The following is a 20,154-nucleotide window of genomic DNA, read 5'->3' on the forward strand; positions in this document are numbered from 1 at the left end:
CAGGCGCTCTGCGGAGGCAGCCCTAACGGATGAGGACCCCGCTCCCTCCCTCAGCCCGGTCGTTCGCCCCCTCCTTTTTTGCTCCGCCCCGCCCCTCGCGTGCGCGTGCGCTCTTGGCCTTCCCTCCCTCCTCTTTCTCTTTCCCCTCCGTATCTCGGCGCAGAGGTAACAAGGAGGAGCGGTGAAAGTGACGGGGCTGGAGTGGGCAGAGGCGGCCGTCCCCCTCCCCCCCTCGCGCGCGCAGACACACACATTGGGCCGTCCCCTTCTTGCCCTCCCGCGCGCCCTAGGGATACTCATTTCCATTCTCTCTCACACACGTGCGCGCGCACCAAACACACACGGTGAGGAAGCGGGAGCGAGGAGTGAAAGGAGGGACGGACGGACGGACCGGTGGGGGGGGGGCGGGCGCTGTCGGAGAAAGGCTTGAGATAAAGGAGGGGTGGCTCCTCCAAGACTGTTGGGCGGGAGGATGAGGGAACGGCGCTGCGGGCAGGCCGCCGGTCACGTGGGCGGTGCCGAGCACGCGCCCGCGCGAAGGGCTGCCTTTCTTTTTTTTCCCCTCCCTTCCGCTGACGGACCTTACAAGTCAGGTTGCCTTAGAATCGCTGGGCGCGCGCCGACAGGTGCGGCCTGAGTCGCGCGTTCGAGAAAAGGGGGTGGGGAGATAATTAAAAAAAAACAGAATAAAAGGATTCCTGGCAGGAGGCGTTTCCTTTCTCTCCCCCTCCCCTCGCGCGCCGTGTCCCCTCCGGCGGCCCGTCCGTTCGCCCGCTTCCCTTCAAGGGCTGACTCTCGCGCTCTCTCTCCCCCTCCCTCCCCTTCGAATCCCGTAACGCCGCGCTCTTCTCTCCTCAGTTAAGCGATGCCCTCGGCCACCAGCAGCGCGATGGCGAGCAGCGGCAGCAGCGGCGGCAAAACCGGGAACGAGGCGGCGTCGGCGGCGCCTCCGGCAACGGCAGCCGCGGCAACGGTAGCTGCTGGGGCGGCTCCATCCCAAGCGGCGTCGGCGTCGGTTCCGGGCGGCAGCACGAGTTCGGTGCAGACCGAGGCCATGAAGCAGATTCTGGGCGTCATCGACAAGAAGTTGCGCAACCTCGAGAAGAAAAAGGTGCGGAGGCGCAAATCCCCCCCCCATCTCTTCTCCCCCCTCCCCACCGGCCGATGCCGCTATCTTATCTTGTGGGGCCGGGCGGGAGGCGTAGTCGCATATCGCCGTGCCTTCCCTTCGGGGCCCTGCCGGCCTGCCCCGCCTTTTGTTTCCGAGGCCGAGGGGAGGCGGCGCGGCCTTCTCCCTTTGTTCTTTTTTTCCGCCCCGAACGGGACGCATTTGGGGGCCGTTGGAGCCCGGGGGCTTAGCTGCCTTTCCAATCCGCCCCCCGCCCTCTCCTCGCTTCCCGCCCGAAGTGAGGCTTTGAAGGCTCGGTGGCGGCCGAACTACGAGCGACCCTCTTTCTCCTCTCTACTCTTCCCGCCTCTCCCCCCCCCCCCCGGTGCACATGGAGCCGGCCAGGACCCAACATGGCGGCGGTGAGAGGCAGCGGTTCTTCCCAGAGAGGGAGGCTCATTGTGTGAGCGACGGCGGGTGCTGCACAAAGGCCCGGCAGGCTTCCTTCCTGCCAGAGACGCGCAGCCTCCGCTCTCTGTGTGCGCGCAACACCCCACCTCTCTCCCCCCCGTGCCCTCCCATTTTAGTTACTATTTCTATAATGTCGAAGCCGAGTCGTAGACGCCAGATGAAAACATGCCCTCGCTGCCCCGTTGAAGATGGGTGCGCCCTGGTTAACGGCGACGTTAAAGGGCTCCGGCGTGTATGTAACGCCTCAGGCGGGCTGGCTGCGGCTCCGGCCCTGGGTGACGAGAGCTCAGGCTACTTTGTTGGGAAGGGTGTTTGTCGCAAAGTCTAGGCCAGGAAGGGACATCAGCATCAAGAGCAGCATTTTTAAATTATTGCCACCGAAGTTGCCCTATGCCCTTTGTCAGAATTGCCTTTGCACCTGGGGCACAGTGAGACTTACTCTCAAGTCAGCATGCATTTGATCAAGCCGCACTTTAGAATTGAGCTTTTGGGGGAATACATGATGGGAAACTGAGACTATGCTGCTGGAATAACCCATTCTAGTGAAAAGTTAGTCTCTTCCTTCCTCAAAACTGATACATTGTATGGGTTTATAAAAATACTGGCACTACAGTCCGCAGAATCATTCCAGTTCATTTGCATATTCAGTGGAACTTAAATGGCATGCCTCTTCTAAAGCACCAATGAGTTTGAATAGCTTTATTATTATAGTTGTGATGGGGGTGATGTGATAAGAGTTCCACTGGCTACACAGGAGTCTTAAAAGACACCGAGCTCTTTGTATCATGTTAATTTGGTTAATCTTAATTAATTAATGTCGCAAATTTTAATTTAAAGAATGTTTATCCAGCTCTTTAGCAAAAAAGAAGCCGCCTTCCAGGGTTGCTTCCAAATGTCCCTAGGCGTATGATGTAAAACATCACACAAAAGGGATTGAGGGGGAGGAGGAAGAAAGAAAACCAATTTCTTAAGAGTTCTTGTAATGACCAGCTGGCATGGAAAGATCAAGTGTTTAAAGGAGACCAAAATTATCAATGGGCTGGAGGAATTCCCTTGTGAGGAAGGTTAAGATTTATTCATTGAAGATGGGGGGGGGGAGTTTAGAAAAAAACAAGTAGAAAGGGACATTATCAATGAATGGAATTATCCATGGCATGGAGAAAGTAGACAGGAAATGTCTCGTTTTCTCAGTGTTACAACTTGGGGTAATCAAATGGAGGTGAATTTTAGAGGGTTCAGCACAGAATGTGGAATTTGCTACCACACAAGATGTAGTGATAGCTACCAGTTCAGCTTTAAAAGAGGATCAGGATCATGGTTGCTGGTCATGGTGGCAGCATACTGTTTCAATGATCAGAGGAGCAGTAGGCAGGAAGCAACAAGAGAGGACTGCTGTGTTCATATGAAAACCAAAATGCTGCCTAGATAGGTCTTTGGCCTTATCTAGTAGGGCTCATGTAATTTTAAACCTGTTTGACTTCATTTACTTGGGAGTAATTACTGAATTTAGCAGAGTTTACTTCCAAGTAAAGGTGCATGGGAGTGCACCATCGGGTTAAATAGTATATATATTGAACCCAGAATCAAACTTTCATGTGCAAATCTTTCAAATGAAAATATTTCAGAACCCCATGTATAAGCATCATATTTCAGGCTTAGGAACTTTTCTGTTCCCGCTCCACATTTATTTTGGTTTTTATGTTCCATTTTTCACTGAAAAAGACCACAAAATGGCATTGAATGTCCGGTACCAAAATTTCCAACACATTATAAACAACACAAGCAGTTAAAAGCAGAAGTAGTAAATACAAACAAAATGTCCTAAAAACTCAAGACATTATAGAAATGCACAGAATCAGGCAACAATTAAAATAGAAAGACTTGTAGATAAGAAGACTTAAACAGATCCAACACAGGACTGGGAAAATAAAGATGTATTGATGTGATAGCAGGGAAAGCTCAATAAAAGTGTAGGTGTCCATGCCACTAGGACAAGAGAGTTCCTTAACTGTGACTCGGCTATCACAAAAGCCCTTTCTTTCATACCTGAACAAGAGTGAATACTTGCTGGAAGTTGGGTGGGAACAACAAGCAAACCTCTGCTGAACTCAAGGCCAGGCAGGTCCCAAGTAGCTCAGGGCTTTATACGTCAGCGGCAGCATCTTAAATGAGGCCTAGTGGCATAAAGGCTGCCAGTGCAGATTCTGCAAGATACTATGTGACGCTACATCAAAATTCAAGCTGGCACTCTAGAAGTAGCGTTCTGTACCAGCTTCAGTTTCCAAACCATCTTCAGGGTCTGGCTGGAAAGTTACTAGAACTGCAAAACTGTGGCCAAGCTATTCTGGTCTAGGGAAGGCTGTAACTGGTGACCCAACTGTAACTGGAAAAAGGTCTTCCTGGCCATAGAAGCCATTTGGGCTTCCAGTGACAAATATTCATCAAGGAACATCCTTAAATGACACATGTTGGAGAGAAGTATAGATTAGATGGCCTAATACCGCTTACTGCAACCTGGTGCCTTCAAAATATTTCTGACTGCAGCCCTCTCATCCAGTGTATTTCAGTTAGGGATAGCCATTGTAGGAGAAACAAACCTGTGACCGTAACTCAAGATGAGAGGTTGGGTATGGTCCATTTCCCAGAACTGGGAACAGAGCGAGGAACAACTGACTCTGTAGGATTCATTTATTATTAGTCCCTAGTTTTTAATATGTGGCCCAAATTTATGTAAACCATTCACAATTGGATTGTGGTGAGAGGACTGACCTGGTATGTATTATGGAAGGTTGGGTATTTGTTACAGCACCAGGGCAGGGGAGTGGGTGCTTCCATTATCCACATAAGTATCATCTCCTTTACCAGAAAACCTCTTGACATTTGGGTGTGCTTAGAAGGTTTGCACCTGGTGTTGTACTGGACAGACAGAATGGTGCTGGTATATTGACCTCCCTGCTGGCCAGTTGCTTCCCTGACAAAGATGTTATGTAGCATGGTGCTGGAGGACCCCAGGACGATAGACCTGTGCAATTTCAGTACCCACATGGCTGCTGCTAGAGGGCCAGCTTGGGACTTCATGGCTTCTATGACAACCATGGAGGTGTCTTAGATGTCATCAGTTCAACACCCCGGGCAGGGCACATGCTTGATGCAGTTTTTACCTTGAGTGATAGACTGAAGGTAGGGGGGTAAAATGCACTCCCTGGCCATGGACAGATAACTCTCAGGTAAACTTTGGCAAAATGGTGGCAATTCTCCCTGGCAAAGATGGTGGGCCTGTTTGAATGGCCACCCTTGGAGACTGATGAAACCTCCTGGGTTCCTGAACACACTGGGGGTTTTCTAGTGGAGAAATTGGCTGAGCCTGTCAAATTTCTGGTCTTTTCTATAGATGCTGAAATAATATGGCTGTTTGGTTGATACAATTCGTCCTAAGCATCCTTTCTGGTGTTGCAGAGCCCAACTGGCTCCTTGGTATTCTGGAGAGCTACAGGCAATGAAATGAGCTGGACAAAAGACTAAAGGCCAGATGGTACAGGACATAGTCTGAAGCCCACCAACAGTGGTTAGTGAACATAATTGTGAGTACCATGTGGCAGCACAGGTGGCAAAGAATGCATATTTCGCAGCTTGCATTACATCTAGTAGCTGTTTGGCAGAGCTATTTCAGATTGTCCAAAGGTTGCTGACTCCCACTGGGGGGGAAGAACCTCTGGAGCATTCAGGGAGCTGCTGTGAGCAATTTGCTGCACACTTTGAGGATAAAGTTAGTTTACTTCAGAGTGACCTTGACACTGCTTTTGTTGCGCTTGTAGACAAAGTAGCCAATGCCAGAGTCTGTGATCTTCGTGGAATTGGTTTTAGTTTATGCAGCCACATAAGGGCAAAGTGCTTGCACCTATACTCTCAACTATGTTCACAACTATGTGCCCACTTGACCCCTGTTCCCAAATCTAACAGTTTGACTGATTGTGTTCAGGATTTGTTAATGCTTCTCTGTGTCAGAGTGTGGTTCCTGCTGCTTCGAAAGGTGTGGTGGGATGACCACTCTCAAGGAAATTAACCCTGGACCTTTTGGTTTGGAATAACTATCAGCTAGTTGTAAATACCTCTTTTCTAGAAAGGTGGTGGAGAGAGTCCTGGTGGGGAAGCTTGAAGACATTGTTAGATGCCACAGATTATTTAGGCCAGTGGCTCCCAATCTTCCCCCATGAACCATTTGAAAATTGCTGATGTTCTTGACTGATCACTTAATTTTCTGCCTGTTGTAGCAGTTGTAATGTGCTGTACTAGATGTTTTGTGATTCTTAAATTTTATTACAGACGCTCCAAACCACTTGTATGATGCTTGGGAACCCTTGATCTACACCCATTTCAATCTGACCTTAGGCCTGGCCATAACACCAAGTCAATCTCAGTCCCCCTTATGGGTGACTTTTATCAACAATGGGACAAGCGGAGTGCAGCTTTACTCCTGTTTCTTGATCTGCACAGCTTTTGATAACCTCCAGAGTGAGCATGGGAGAGTGCTTTTCTGCTCTGGCACTTGCACTGTGGGGTGCTTCAGGGCTGTATTTTTAACTCCTGTGCTATTTAATATCTCTAGAACTGTTGGGAGTGGTCATTAGGAGTTTTGTGGCAAGATGTTATCAGTATGCTGATGACACTCAGCTCCATTTATCTGAAGCTGGAGAGACTTTGCAGGCTTTGGACGAGTGCCTGAATGCAGTACTTGATATACTTAAGAAAGTGCAGATTATAAATAGTTAAATAAATTATTATTTTTTTAAAAAACACACTGAAATGTATGAGGGAAATTAAGCTGAGCTTAAATCCTGGCAAGACTCTGGATGAGTGGATCCCATGTCCAAGAAACTGGCCAATTGCCTGTTCTGGATGGGATTTGTCCAGCTTTGTCACTGGAGACATATGTAGCCTTGGTGGCTAGGGGTGTGTTTTACCAGCTTTGGCTACCTGCCCCATTTCTCCAGTGCAGGTAGAACTTGACAGAACACAAATGCGGATGAAAATTCTGGTACAAATTATAGATAATTATACTTTTATTTAAGTCTTTAAAGATAAATAGCTTACTTTTTGTGTTTATAATTAACCTATAAGGGTACAGTACCTAGTCTGGTGGCTCATCCTGTGACTGCCCTAAGCAAAACCTATACATATTTTGTCAGCTTCCTTTGAGCAGCTTCTCCAGTCTAACATCCCAATGGATAGTGGAAGGAAAGCACATGGAAGCTTGCCACCAAGGAACTCATGGAATACGTCTCATGTGCCAGCACTGTCACTAACACCTGTGTGCTAGCTCCATGGATAGTGTCCATTATGTAAAAAAAATGATACAGTATATACTCTAGCATTAGCTATAAATAGCACCTCAATTTAATACATGTGGGGATCACCTAGGGCTACACAGAACCCTTTTTATAGCTTAAAATTTCATAAGTTATCTGACATTAAGGAAGGATAGGTGTGGGAACTGAATAAAATCCTTCCTCACCAAGCAGCAGGATTTTCGCACCATGGGTCCTGCAACTAGATCAGAGAGGGGAGCCACACGCTGCATTTGTTCACACAATCTTGCTGCTGTGTATGTAATCCCCTTAAACTGGGGAAATGCTCTGCCATTTTCTAACATGGTTGTCGTGGATGTACTGATTTTAAATTGTTGCTAAATCTGGCTCCAAATATCATCAAGTAGGAAGGATTACCTTTTTTATCTGGTTTGTAATCAAATATGATCCACAATTATTGATTCAGATAATAAATACTTTGCAGGTTGCAAATACAGTGGTACCTCTGGATACGAACGGGATCTGTTCCGTAGCCCCGTTCGCATCCAGAAGCAAACACAACCTGCAACTGCGCGGGTCGCGATTCGCTGCTTCCGCACATGCGCGCAGCGTTATTTTGACCATCTGCGTATGCGCGGACAGTGAAACCCAGAAGTAACTCGTTCCGTTACTTCCGGGTTTCCACGGAGCGCTCAACCTGAAGCACATTTAACCCGAGGTATGACTGTATTTTATTTTATTTTTTATTTTAAATTTCTATGTTAAAGTTGATAATTTCCTTTTCATTTAAATAGGTTGCATTCATGCTAATAGAACTTAGCAGTAAGCACAGCAGTTTTTGGTGTCTTTGATTGCATTGGGTCAAGTGAAAAGACAGTATTTGTTAAAGGTGTAAAAGTTAATGTGAAGGAAGTAGAAGGCTTTATTTGGAATAGAAAGTGAAAATAACTTCTTTTCAATGTTAAAGCTAGCTAAGGAGGTTTTGGAGAACTATTTCACACAGAGTTAAACTGCACTGTGAAAAATGTAGGCAAGCTGTTTCCTATTGGCACATTGTATTCACTCTTAAGGAGATTGTTGTGCCAGATAGCTTTTCAATTTTTTTAAAAAATCTGTTGCTCAGTGAAAAATATAAAAGTTAAATTGTGGTGGTGGTTTAACTGTCTTGTCTATTTGGTGACTAGATGGTAGCATAAAATTGAAAATAGAGTATAATTGAGTATATCTTGCAAGCTTCTGTTCGTATCCATCTTTATGCCTGAATAACACTCATGTGATGTCCAATTAATTTGGTGCCTAAAACTAATATTCTTATGCTTGTTTTATTCTGTATATAAAATTGCTCCTTGATAGTTACTTTGATGACTTAGCTTTGATTCCAGTTGAACTCTTTGGTTGAAAGGTTTGAGAATAGTAAACAGTTGTATAAAGGCAACATTTTCAAGCTTTATGTTGTGCATTTATAATGAATATTTTTACCCCATCTTTCTATGAATTATACTAAAGGTGGTAATAAATACAAAAATAAAGACAATACTAATGCACTAGCAAAAATACAAACAACTGGGATTAATAGACTATAGCAGCTGTAAGAAAAGAGCAGATAAAATATTAACAGTAGACACAGTAGCAAGAGCCTAAGACACATAATCTTACAAACCAAAGCCTGGGATAAGGGAGTGAGGTATCTGCTTTTGAAGGGAGAGAATGACACACTTTAGGTGCAGCAGAATGCCCTTTCTCATTTCTACAGCTTGGAAACTGGTGTGATTCAATGAAGCCTCTCTAGAAGATCTGAACAATGGGGGACAAGGACAGGCTATCCACCAAATATCCTTGTTCTAAGTTGTTTAGGACTGCAAAGGTTATGACCAGCACTTCAAATTGTGCCTAGAAATAACTTGGAAGCCAGTGTAGCTATTTTAGCAAGATGATCCCAGCTGTGGGATGAACCAGCTGTGCTTAAAAATCTGGCTGCTGCAGGCTGCACCAACTGAGGCTGCTGGACACTTTTCAGAAGCATGCCTATGTAGAGTGCATTGCAATAGTAAATCTGGATATAATTTAAGGTGTGTGTCATTGGACACCTCTAGGAATGGGCACATCAGCTTAAGATGGTTAAGGTACTCCTGCCAACAGCTGACATCTCAGCAAGCTGGATCAAGAAGTACCCTAGACTAGATACCTGAAACTTCAATGGGTGTGCAACCCCATGCAAATAGGATGAATTCCTATCATAGATTGGTTTATCTATTGAACAGAAGGACCTCTGTCCTGTTTGGATTAAGGTTCGATTTGTTGATCCTAATCCACCTGTTACAGACATTAAACACTGGAATCAAATGGAGAGAATTGGGTGTAATCAGCTGTCAAGGCTGGAGTCAGCAACAAAAATGATAAATCACCTGAGGCCAGTGCAGTTAAATATTTATTCAAGGAAACAAACCACAGCTCAGGCCTAGTGGTCTTAGCAACTCTTTCTAGGAGGTCTTGCCCTGATGAAGTAGTTGCGAGGACTAAAGGCCCCTACTTTCCTAGTGTCTACTAAGATGCCTCCTCTTCAGGGTCTTTCCCATGAAGTATCAGGCTGCGTCTGCGCACAACCACCCTCTGCTCTTCCAGTTTCATTTCTCTGCAAGTTCTAGGAGACATGGGGAAGGGGAGCTGGTCGCAGCAGGAGGGGGAGAGTCCCTGGATTCTTCATCATTTTATTTGTATAGTTGTTCCTAAAATTCTTCTAAAAGTGGAGCAGCTAGGTGTACTCGTAGTAGGAGAGTTAAATAAATCTACGGGGGTACATTGGTTTAAGAACAGCTTAGTTTATGAACAACTTGGATTAAAAACACTGTAAACCCAGAAGTAGGTGTTTTGGTTTGTGAACTTTGCCTTGGAAGCAGAACATGTTGAGTGTGTTCCATTTGTAAATTGAGTCCACTGCTGCTGGGGGAAAGCACGCCTTGGTTTAAGAATGCTTTGGTTTAAGAACGGACTTTCGGAATGTATTAAGTTCATAAACCAAGGTTCCACATTACAGTGGAACCTTGGTTTCGAACTTAATCCACTTCGTAAGTCCATATGACTCCCGAAACATTCAAAAACCAAGGCACAGCTTCCAATTGGGGCAAGCGCCCTGGAAACAATAGCTGGCAGCCACATTGGATGTTCGGCTTCCGAAAAACGTTCAAAAACTGGAACACTTACTGCCAGGTTTTTGCCTTTTGGAAGTCAATTTGTTTGTCAACTAAGCCGTTTGAGACCCAAGGTTCCACTGTACAGTGGTACCTCGGGTTAAGAACTTAATTCGTTCTGGAGGTCCATTCTTAACCTGAAACTGTTTTTAACCTGAGGTACAACTTTAGCTAATGGGGCCTTCCGCTGCCACTGTGCTGCCGCCGCATGATTTCTGTTCTCATTCTGAAGCAAAGTTCTTAACCGGAGGTACTGTTTCTGGGTTAGCGGAGTCTGTAACCTGAAGCATCTGTAACCTGAAGCGTCTGTAACCCGAGGTACCACTGTACTAGGTTATTGGCCTCATACAGATGTAAAATGTTCACTTTACAACCACGATTACGGGATCTTGCTGCAAGCTTGCATGCCTTCTCCAGTCTCTTCCGCAAATACTGCATTTGCTGTATTACACATGAGGTGTGGCAAAATAGTCTACCTGCTCCGTACCTACCTGCCCACCTACAAATTCATCCTGGCTTTAATCACAGTCTAGGCGTGAATGAGCACAAAGTACAGTTAATAGTACAAACCAGGAGTGTCTTCATAAACAACAGGTTTGTATACTATGGTTATTGACACATTTTCAGCTCTGATACCAAGAGCTATTGTAGCATGCCTAGTGAAAGTTAAGCATTTTTCTTTAAATGGCAGGCCCTCTGTGCCAGATTGACTTTGAAACTTTCTTCTGTTTCCAAATAGATTTGCCTTGTGGCATGTTGGCGGGTGGGGTGGAGGAGAGATAGCTGTTGTTCAGAAAGCAGAAGTCCAAAATTTATTACATGTTCACTCCTCCTGGATTGCAGAAAGGCTAGACCTGGCATCTTGAGAACAATTAGTCTACAAAAAGCACTGAAATGAAGGCACATGGAACACTCATTTTTAGATTATTTGAGTTGGTAATCTTGCTGATTAGTTCCCATGGACAATTGAAATTTATTGCCTGATACACTGTTTTTAACTAATTTGCAGCAATGCAGAGAGGAAGTCCATTAATAAGAGGGAAATTCAGTGTTTCGTGAGTTCCTATGCAAGAGGTAGAAGTACAGTTCAGTGCCACAATGTATCACAGTTGGCATATGGCACAAGAAGCAGTGAATAAGCACACACAAATAGTTGTGTGTAAACCAGCAGACCATAAAGATACTGAGAATGAGCTTTTGCAAATTATTATACAAAGTCTGCACAAACAGATTCATTCCTCTGGATTTTGAGTTACTTTTCTAACGAAGTGATATTCTACTGAATCTGAAGACTGGGATCTATGAGTGGAAGAGGCTTCTCATTAGTTAGGGTTGCCAAATGTCCGGACACATCTGAAATAATGCAGCCACAACTTTGGGCAAAACTAAAAAAAGCTCAGCACTAAAAATAAATCTGTCTGGATTTTCACTTTTTGGAATAGGCAAACCTACATTAGTGGAAGGATACAGCACCGTTTTACCAAAATTGGAAGGAGTCATTCAGGACTAGTAAGGCCCATTTGGATATTTCAAGAAAGGAGGTTAATAGTTGAAAATGTTTTGGAATGATGATAAATATTAACTGGCAGATTATGAAAAAAATGAAACTTGGTTGACAACTTGATCTTCCAGAAGATGGAAGAACAGGCAAAAAGAAGAGCTACTCTAGAGCTGATCCTTGGCAACAGTGAAAAAATTCATGTATTTTGGTAGGTAGAACCTAGTTTAACCATAGTATTCTAGGTATTCAAAAAAGTATTCAAAAAGATTCTGTAATGCCCCCAAGTGTTGTTGGGACTCTAGTTCCCATCAGCTCCAACCAGCATGTCCTGTGGTCAGAGATGATCTGTGTTGGACAATTCAGCATCTGGCGAGCACCATGATGGTACGTGGATTAGGATTAGGATCTAGCTAAGAACGAGTCACCAGCACAAAACTGCTGTTTGAAAGGCTAAAACAATATTACAACGTCCAGATCATGAAAAGTGGTGGTATCCCTATTTTGCCTTTATCAGATCTCATCTGGAATACTAAGTCTGATATTGGGCAGTGCAGTTTAAGAAGGATACTGAAAAATTGGAATATGTCCCGAGAAGGGGGATGAATAAGTTGAGAGGTTTGGACACCAAGTCACAGAAGGAATGGTTGAAGAAATTGGGTGAACAAGTGACTGTTTAAGAGGTGATACAAAAATCAAATATTTGAAGGACATTCACATAAAGGATGCAGCAGATTTGTTTCTCTGTCACTCCAAGGAAGTAGAACCTATACCACTAGAATCAAATTAGAAATAGAATCAAATTAGAAATAAAATATGACTAAATTATAGAAAGAACATTTTATATTACTATAGTCTCAGGAGGTGATGGACTCTCCTTTAAGATAAAAGCAGAGGCTGGCTAGCTGCCTATCGGGAATGTTATGGTAAAAGATTTTTGCTTTGTCGGGGTTGGACAGGATGACCTTTGATACTTCCTGCAACTCATGATTCTACAGTATACTACCTTAAAGAAAAGAAATAGATGACAATATTTCTTACTCAAAGCAAAATGATTAATTTTAATATAAATAGTCCTATAAGGAGCCTACATAAAACTGCTTTGTGTGATAATATTCCCCTGGGCAGGTACAATGCTTGAGGTTCTCTGTGTGGTGACTGTTGCATATGGAATCTGTGTGTTTGTGTGGGAAGGATGGGTGATATCAGACAAAGACTCGTTGAAATCCATGGACATAAGCAGCTTTAGTAACCTTTATTTCAATGCGTCTACTCTGCGTATGACAAGTTGGATATTGCAAAGAATTACTAAAAAATGGAATGGAAAGCGGAAGAAAAACCCTCAAAAAGTTGTGGAACAAGTTAAAAGAAACAAATGTAATGTGTTCCTTAAACTATTGTATAAAGCCTGTAAGCTCAAGCCTACACATGGCTACCCAGGAGCTAACACCATTGAATTGAACAGGGCTTACTCCTGGGTAAATCTGTGTAGGAATTCTATAACTTCAAAATTTTATCAGCTTTTAAGTATCCTGCTAGGGTGGTGAACACATGATACAGAGCATCCTTGGTGGTGGCCCCACAGTTGTGGAATTCTCTTCCAGTTAATATTTGTTTGTCTCTTTAATTTCTGGCATTCGGTAACTCCTTCAAAACTTATGGGTAATATCCAGTTAAGTCATATTCAGTGCTACTTAAGTAGCACCATTGATTTTAACAGGACTAATGTTGGAATAGCACCATCTCCTTTTCTGTTGCGTTTCTATAAGAGAACTTGGGTGCTTAATTCAGTATGTATCTGTTTGTGCTTCACACTGCCTGTTATGTTGCCTTTCTTTTCTTTGTATGTTGCTTCATAACATCCTGGCCCTGAAAAGCAGCTAATAAATAACTCATTTATTTCAGCAGTTCGATACAATGTTGCATGGTCAGATAAACATTTAAACTTTGATCTTACAGTTCATGTCTACTCCCTTTAAGGTTACAGTATAGCTGTTTTTCTTTTTAAATTGGGAAAATGCATATTATATTTTAAGAAATAATACAAATGTCATCCTAGTACTGTTTGTTTACCAGATGTATTCTGGTGGTTCATAAATAAATACCTAATCTCAGAAAACTCTTGTGATATTTTGTCTCTGAATAATTTCACTTGATTTCTCCTGTTAAACAATGGAACATGGCAAACTGAGCTTCTGTGTTCTATAAAGTATATAACATAGTCAGTTCCATTTAAATTTGTTTGAGGTATATATATTGTGAAACTTTTTTCTTTCTTTACAGGGCAAACTTGATGATTATCAGGATCGAATGAACAAAGGAGAACGCCTTAACCAAGACCAGTTGGTAAATGTTTTGACTGACATATTGAAAGATTTTTCATAAGAGATTGGCTTCTTTTAGCCCTTGTTCTTTTATTCTAATTGTTGCATTATCATGGATAATGAGAGACATTAATAACAGTACTTTATATTATTATATTCTATTACATTCAGCGGAGGTGCATTGTAGCCATATCTATACACACTCTGCCATTAGGGAAAATATGGAACTATTCTATGCAAATGACTAGGAGGAAAGTCTGTACACTAAAGTAAAGGCTAGCGTACAGTAGATTTCTTTTTTGAGGATTAAAGTTGGGAAAGTCTTCCAAGTTTCCAAACTTCAAAAGAGGCAACATTAATTTTCCTCCCTCCCCCAGGATGCTGTGTCCAAGCACCAAGAAGTCAGTAATAACCTGGAATTTGCTAAGGAACTGCAGAGGAGTTTCATGGCCCTGAGCCAGGATGTAAGTAATAAGTTGATGGTTCAGTTCAGACGACACTTAGGGCACTGGCTGCATAGAGGCAACAAACTGCTTTGTGTGTCATGGCAAACTGACTACTGTGAATCAGGAAGTGGAAAAGGGAATCATTTTAGCAAGTTGAAATAAAATGAGCACTCACCATGTTCCCAAGCCATGGTTTGACTGTGATTTGTGAACTGGACAGTGAGATTTTTTTTCTCTGTTCATGTTTACCGTTTTAGACTTCACTCCTGATTCCACTTACTTGGGAGTAGGCCTATTGATTTCAGTAGACATGGTTAGTTAGGATTGTGCTGTTGGTCAAAATGAATGTGGTACCTGTGAATGACGTTCCTAAAATATGGTTGATGTGGATACCCCCCCCCCCATCTTTCATGTATCTAGTAGCCGTGTTGGGCTGATTTTTCTTACATTTGAAAGAGCACAAAAGAAGTCTAATAAAGAAGCACTCCCACTTTTAAATGATGACAAATCCTTTCCTTTTATCCGGTGTTGTTGTTGTTCTTTTAAATTGACATAGCTCTGCTGAAAAGAAGGAATAGAGGAGGACAACATGAGTCAAAAGCTGATTTTTTTTTTTCTATTGCTGAGATTGCAAACGTTGAAAGATTAAAAATGTATGTGATCCTATGTAGTCTTCACATACATTATGCAGATATTAAAACAGGTTTTCTAGAATCTCTTTAGACCTTTTTGATAAGTTCCAGCAGTCTGGTTCCATTATGCTTCAGTATTATTTTAGATGACAGTGCATGATGCTGCAATGCAGTATGTGAGGCAGAGATACAGTTCTAGAAAGGTGGTAAACCACAGATGATGGGGAGTGGAGGACTTAGGCAATGGACTGGGGAGAATGGAAGTAGAGAAAGACAGCTGGCATACCTGTTTGTCCACATTCCATAAAACTTTCTGGGAAACATTGAGAATATTTGAAATGCTGATAAAATTGGGAATATTTTACTTTTTGTTCATTCATAAGTGAAGAGAGGGCAACAGTTTAAACTGGTCACAGTTAATTGTTAACCTAGTGTACTTTATTACTAGATTCAAAAAACAATAAAGAAGACAGCTCGACGGGAACAGCTAATGAGAGAAGAAGCTGAGCAAAAACGTTTAAAAACAGTACTTGAATTGCAGTTTATTTTGGACAAATTGGGTGATGATGAAGTGCGAAATGACCTAAAGCAAGGAACAAATGGAGTGCCGGTATTAACAGAGACGGAACTGTCAACACTAGATGAATTTTACAAGCTAGTTGAACCTGAACGGGACATGAATGTGAGGTATTGTGATTGCCAGAATGATTCTGATATGGTTAATGAAACAATCCAATTAATCTCCTTTGCAACATAGATGGTTTGAGGTATCTTATGCTTCCATTAATATTTTTGTTGAAGGTTGAGTGAACAGTATGAACAGGCATCGATTCATCTGTGGGACTTACTGGAAGGGAAGGAAAAGCCTGTATGTGGAACAACCTGTAAGTATGTTTATCTTTCTTAACATTAGAGCTAAAGTAGCACTTCAAATACCAAGCTTTTAGAGTATTCACAGTGATTCTGTTACATGCTATTTCCAGTGTCAGTGGTTATATAGTAGCTGAATAGCTGACACTATGTTAATTTACAGCAGATTGTATTCTATTATCATGTAACCCTACTCAGCACTTAATGAAAACCATTGCTAGTTTCCGATTGTTCATCAGTATTTTGTGACCGCTTAGCAACACTTGCTTTCCAGAAATTGGGTTAGCAAAAAAGCCTTTCAAAGTTTCATTTTGACGTAGTAAAACAGATAATTTCACAGGCCTATCAAGTCGTAACTGATAGCTGGAGTAAAATTTTGCAGCAAATACACTAAAGAAACTAGATTCAGGTGGTTTGATGGAATCTCCCATGTACAGCGTACAGATGCCTAAGTACAATGTGGTCATACATAAAAGGTATGGGATTGCTGTATACAGTCATAGTTGGTATATTATATAAATCCAGAGCCTTCTGAAGAATTGTTCACAGTTAAAGGAGTGGAGAACATTATTTCAAAAATAATTAACTGTTACAGTGGCTGAAAGAAGCTATGGTAGAAGATATATTTAGAAGTGATTACACACTTCAAGAACCAAATCAAGAGTAGTGTATTTAAATCACTATATTTAGTTATATTTGCTGAGGAATTTTGTCATTAAAAGTTTATCTAAGCTATTTTTGTTTAAAGGGTACAACTTGTGTGTTGAAATTGTCATTTTAATAATCTAGGTTTAATTAGTTTTCATGTTTCAGTTACTGGTTTAGTGGTTGAGATCAAAGTTTATTTCCCATAATATTCATTTGCAGTGCATATGTAAAATTGAGTCCAGAATGTTTGTGTTTAGATTAAGCCACCTATAGGATGACCTGCTAATTTTGCTATGCTAGGTCTCATGAGTGATCTGCATAGCTCTCAGACAGGACATAAATACACAGTACATTTGGTTGCTGAACACCACTACTTAGTGTTAATTGGAGGTACTGTCTCTGTGTATGGAAGCTGCTCTCCTGAATGCTATGGCTTCCTGCCATTGATGGAGCTCTCTCCTTTTGTTGTCTCAGTGGGGGAAGTGCTTTGTTTCACAATGTATTTCTTTTTGTGTCTTAAATCTGCTGTCTGTCACTTTAACTGGGAAAATTCAACTTGGTATTAAGTGAGCAGTTGTTGGTTTGAACACAACTTTCTAAACACTTCTGCATTGCTGTCTCTGTCTACATTTTACTCATAAGATGTCTTAAGAGTTTTGCAGGGATGCATCACTCATACATGCTTCTACTGAATCCTTGGGGAAGGCTGGAACTTAGAAATATGAACTCAACAGCTTTTTCTGTTCCTTGGAAATGCACATCATGTCTAGGGGATTGTTCGATCCCTAGACTGCTTACTATGCCATGGCATTTTTTGGCAGAATTGTCAAGATTGTTCAGATGCAACTGATAATTTTTTTTTTCTGTGTCTTCTCATCACACCTGCAAAAGCACACTCAAGATACAATTATATCAATGCTAGGCATATACTTCTCGTCTTTTTCAAGTGTCAACATCTAGTCACTTCACCCAGAGCTTTGAATTTGCCTTTGGTGAGCATCAAGGTAGCATTTCAGTGGAGACAACTGTCCGTACTGCATGTTGGTCTGATTGACCAAGACCGAATAGTTACCTCCCACATATTTGAGCAGGTTCGCTGTGTTCCTTTTCACTCAGAGGATCATCAGTTTATACCTTAGAATTTGTGATCACTTCCATATCAAAATCCTTTCTATTGAGAGATTCCTATAGGTTTATGTCCATTGTCCATATCCTTTCTTTGCAAAAAATACTGTTTCTTCTCTGCTGATCCTGTTTTGCTTTATCTGTCAAAATAGTATACAAATACCTATCAGTTACCTGTCATCTTGCATGGTGCTACAAGTTCACACCCTTCTCAAAATGTTGTTCATTACAGACATTTACTGGGATCCTCTTATCTACCTGAGACCTTAGTTTAGTCCTGGCTACTCAGTTCCTCTATTTAAGCTTGAGCTTGGCCTATCAGTTTTTTTCTTATACTTCATACACCTGTGGCTTCAGTGACAGACAAATTGCACCATATAACACTACAGAAAAATGGTCTCATTCTTGCTTGTGTAGAGGTTCTGTTTCCTTTTCTCTCTTTAGATGATTTATTTTTGTCCTTGCCCATTTTAATATGTGGCATGGCCACTTAGGATAATACCTGACCAAGTCATACTTGGAGTAGACCCATTGAAAGCAATGTACTTAAGTTACTTGGAGCCACTGATTTCAGTGGGTATGATTAACATTGGATATTACCTTTAGACAAGTAATTCTCGTTTTTATTCTATCATGTGCCTTTCTTCCATTCTCATGTTAGTGAAAGTTAACAAGTCAGGAGTTCTTATTCCTGCATGTCGGCTTTGGTTAGTTTTTAATTTCCAGAAACACCGAAGAGCCAAAATTCTAATTTGTTGAATTGTGTGTGCATCATCCATTGATACACAAATTTATTCTTGAAGAATTTGGATTTACATACAATGACTTTCATCTTAAGTAAGTCCTTATTTAAAAATAAACAATGCAGAAATTTGCAAAATAGATCATTGTGCTGTGGGTAGTGCAAGGTATTAATCTGCAATGCCCTTTGTTAGTGTTATAATAATAAAATAATTTGATAAAATTAAAATGCTCAGGTATTTAGTGGGTGAAACAGTTTAAAAAATATCTGTGTTTTTATAACAGATAAAGCCCTAAGAGAAGTTATTGAACGTATTCTTCAAACAAGTTACTTTGACACTCACAACCAGCAGAACGGATTATGTGACGAAGAGGAGACGGTGCCTGCACCTACAGTTGAAGATGCTGTTGCAGAAACTGGTAACTAAAAATATATATTAGGAGCCTAATCCTAGGCTTGTTAATGTGTTTTATTTCCAAGTTAATGTGAATAGAATTGCAACTTCAGTAGATTTATAGGCTTACTGAAACTTTTAGTATTTTATTGGAGCTGGCCATGGAAAACAAAACTAGAATCTCGTGTAACTGGTTATATCTAATCTACAAACTTAAACTGATTTTAAAAAAGTTTCTGTGGCTTTCCCCAAACAAGCTGTAGTTCTCTAAACTAGATAAAGTTTGTAGTGTGGGTATGTTTCCTTTACAGGGTGCTTATTATGACCAACCTTCATCTTGTATGCATACTAAATTCTTAAGTACTTAAAATTTAACTACAGTGGTACCTTGGTTCTCAAACTTCTAGAGGTCTGTTCCAAAACCAGAGTTCCAGAACCAAGGTGCACTTTCCCATAGCAAGTAATGCAAAACGGATTAATCCATTCCAGACTTTCAAAAACAACCCCTAAAACAGCAGTTTAACATGAATTTTACTATCTTACGAGACCATTGATCCATCAAATGAAAGCAATAAACAACATACTGTACTATAAAATAAATAAAACAGTATTGTAGATGACAAAAATTAAAATTATTTTTTTTCTTACCTGCACTGATGATAGTCATTGTTTGGATGGGGGACTTTTATCCATTTCTGCAGTCACACAATCAATCAATCAGTAGCTGAACTGGGATCCACACAGTCACAAAAACAAGTTAACTGGAAAAGTCTCAAAATAAAAAAACCCCCAAAATAAATAGCAAAAACAAAAGCACCAAATATAAGCTCAGAACACTTCAAAAAGTGGTTTCTTGAATGAATGTATCTCTACTAAAATTGTTAATAGTAAATTAAAACTGTAAGGTAACGATAAACTAAAAGTTATGTATTATGTTTCAGTACAGCATTACCTAAAATCATGTATTTTCCTCTTAGAGCCAGAACCAACGGAAGAATACACTGAACCCAGTGAAGTTGAATCAACAGAGGTACTAAACAGTGGAAAGATTGTAGGCACCTTTTAAAAATGAATGCTACTGTCTTACTGTTGTACTCTCTCACTTTTATTTTAGTATGTAAACAGACAGTTCATGGCAGAGACTCAGTTCAGCAGTAGTGAGAAGGAACAGGTAGATGAGTGGACAGTTGAAACTGTTGAGGTAAGGTGTTCTGAATGTTTAGGTAACATTACAATCTGTTTTCATTCCCTCGTAGCTTGAATGCAGCTGTAAATCTAAAGAGAATTGTGGTCTTTTAGCATGATTGAGCTGGTAGTCCCCTTGTCAGTGCTAGCTATTGCCCACAGTTAATTTTGAAAATTCAGTATGTAAACTAAATCACATTTCATAAGCTAGTACACA

The 20,154-nt window shown here is 41.5% G+C and overlaps 1 protein-coding gene across 13 annotated transcripts in view; it reads left to right on the plus strand.

Moving 5' to 3' along the window:
* Positions 1–102: 102 nt before the first annotated feature.
* Positions 103–20,154, plus strand: part of CAPRIN1 (cell cycle associated protein 1) — a 34,459-nt gene continuing 14,407 nt past the window's right edge. For 4 of the 13 annotated variants that reach the window (XM_083431622.1, XM_083431633.1, XM_083431631.1 and 1 more), the window contains exons 1-9: positions 103–344; positions 859–1,111; positions 13,855–13,917; positions 14,273–14,359; positions 15,422–15,660; positions 15,775–15,857; positions 18,643–18,777; positions 19,730–19,782; positions 19,867–19,953. In XM_083431622.1, the coding sequence (XP_083287748.1) occupies positions 866–1,111; positions 13,855–13,917; positions 14,273–14,359; positions 15,422–15,660; positions 15,775–15,857; positions 18,643–18,777; positions 19,730–19,782; positions 19,867–19,953 (993 nt within the window). In that variant the 5' untranslated portion in view covers positions 103–344; positions 859–865. Of the gene's footprint in view, positions 345–372; positions 627–858; positions 1,112–13,854; positions 13,918–14,272; positions 14,360–15,421; positions 15,661–15,774; positions 15,858–18,642; positions 18,778–19,729; positions 19,783–19,866; positions 19,954–20,154 lie in introns of those variants that run through there. The other 9 variants (XM_083431632.1, XM_083431630.1, XM_083431625.1 and 6 more) reach the window with 4 other exon arrangements.

Source organism: Podarcis tiliguerta (genome assembly GCF_965153285.1).
Source record: "Podarcis tiliguerta genome assembly, chromosome: 1".
Lineage (NCBI taxonomy): Eukaryota > Metazoa > Chordata > Lepidosauria > Squamata > Lacertidae > Podarcis > Podarcis tiliguerta.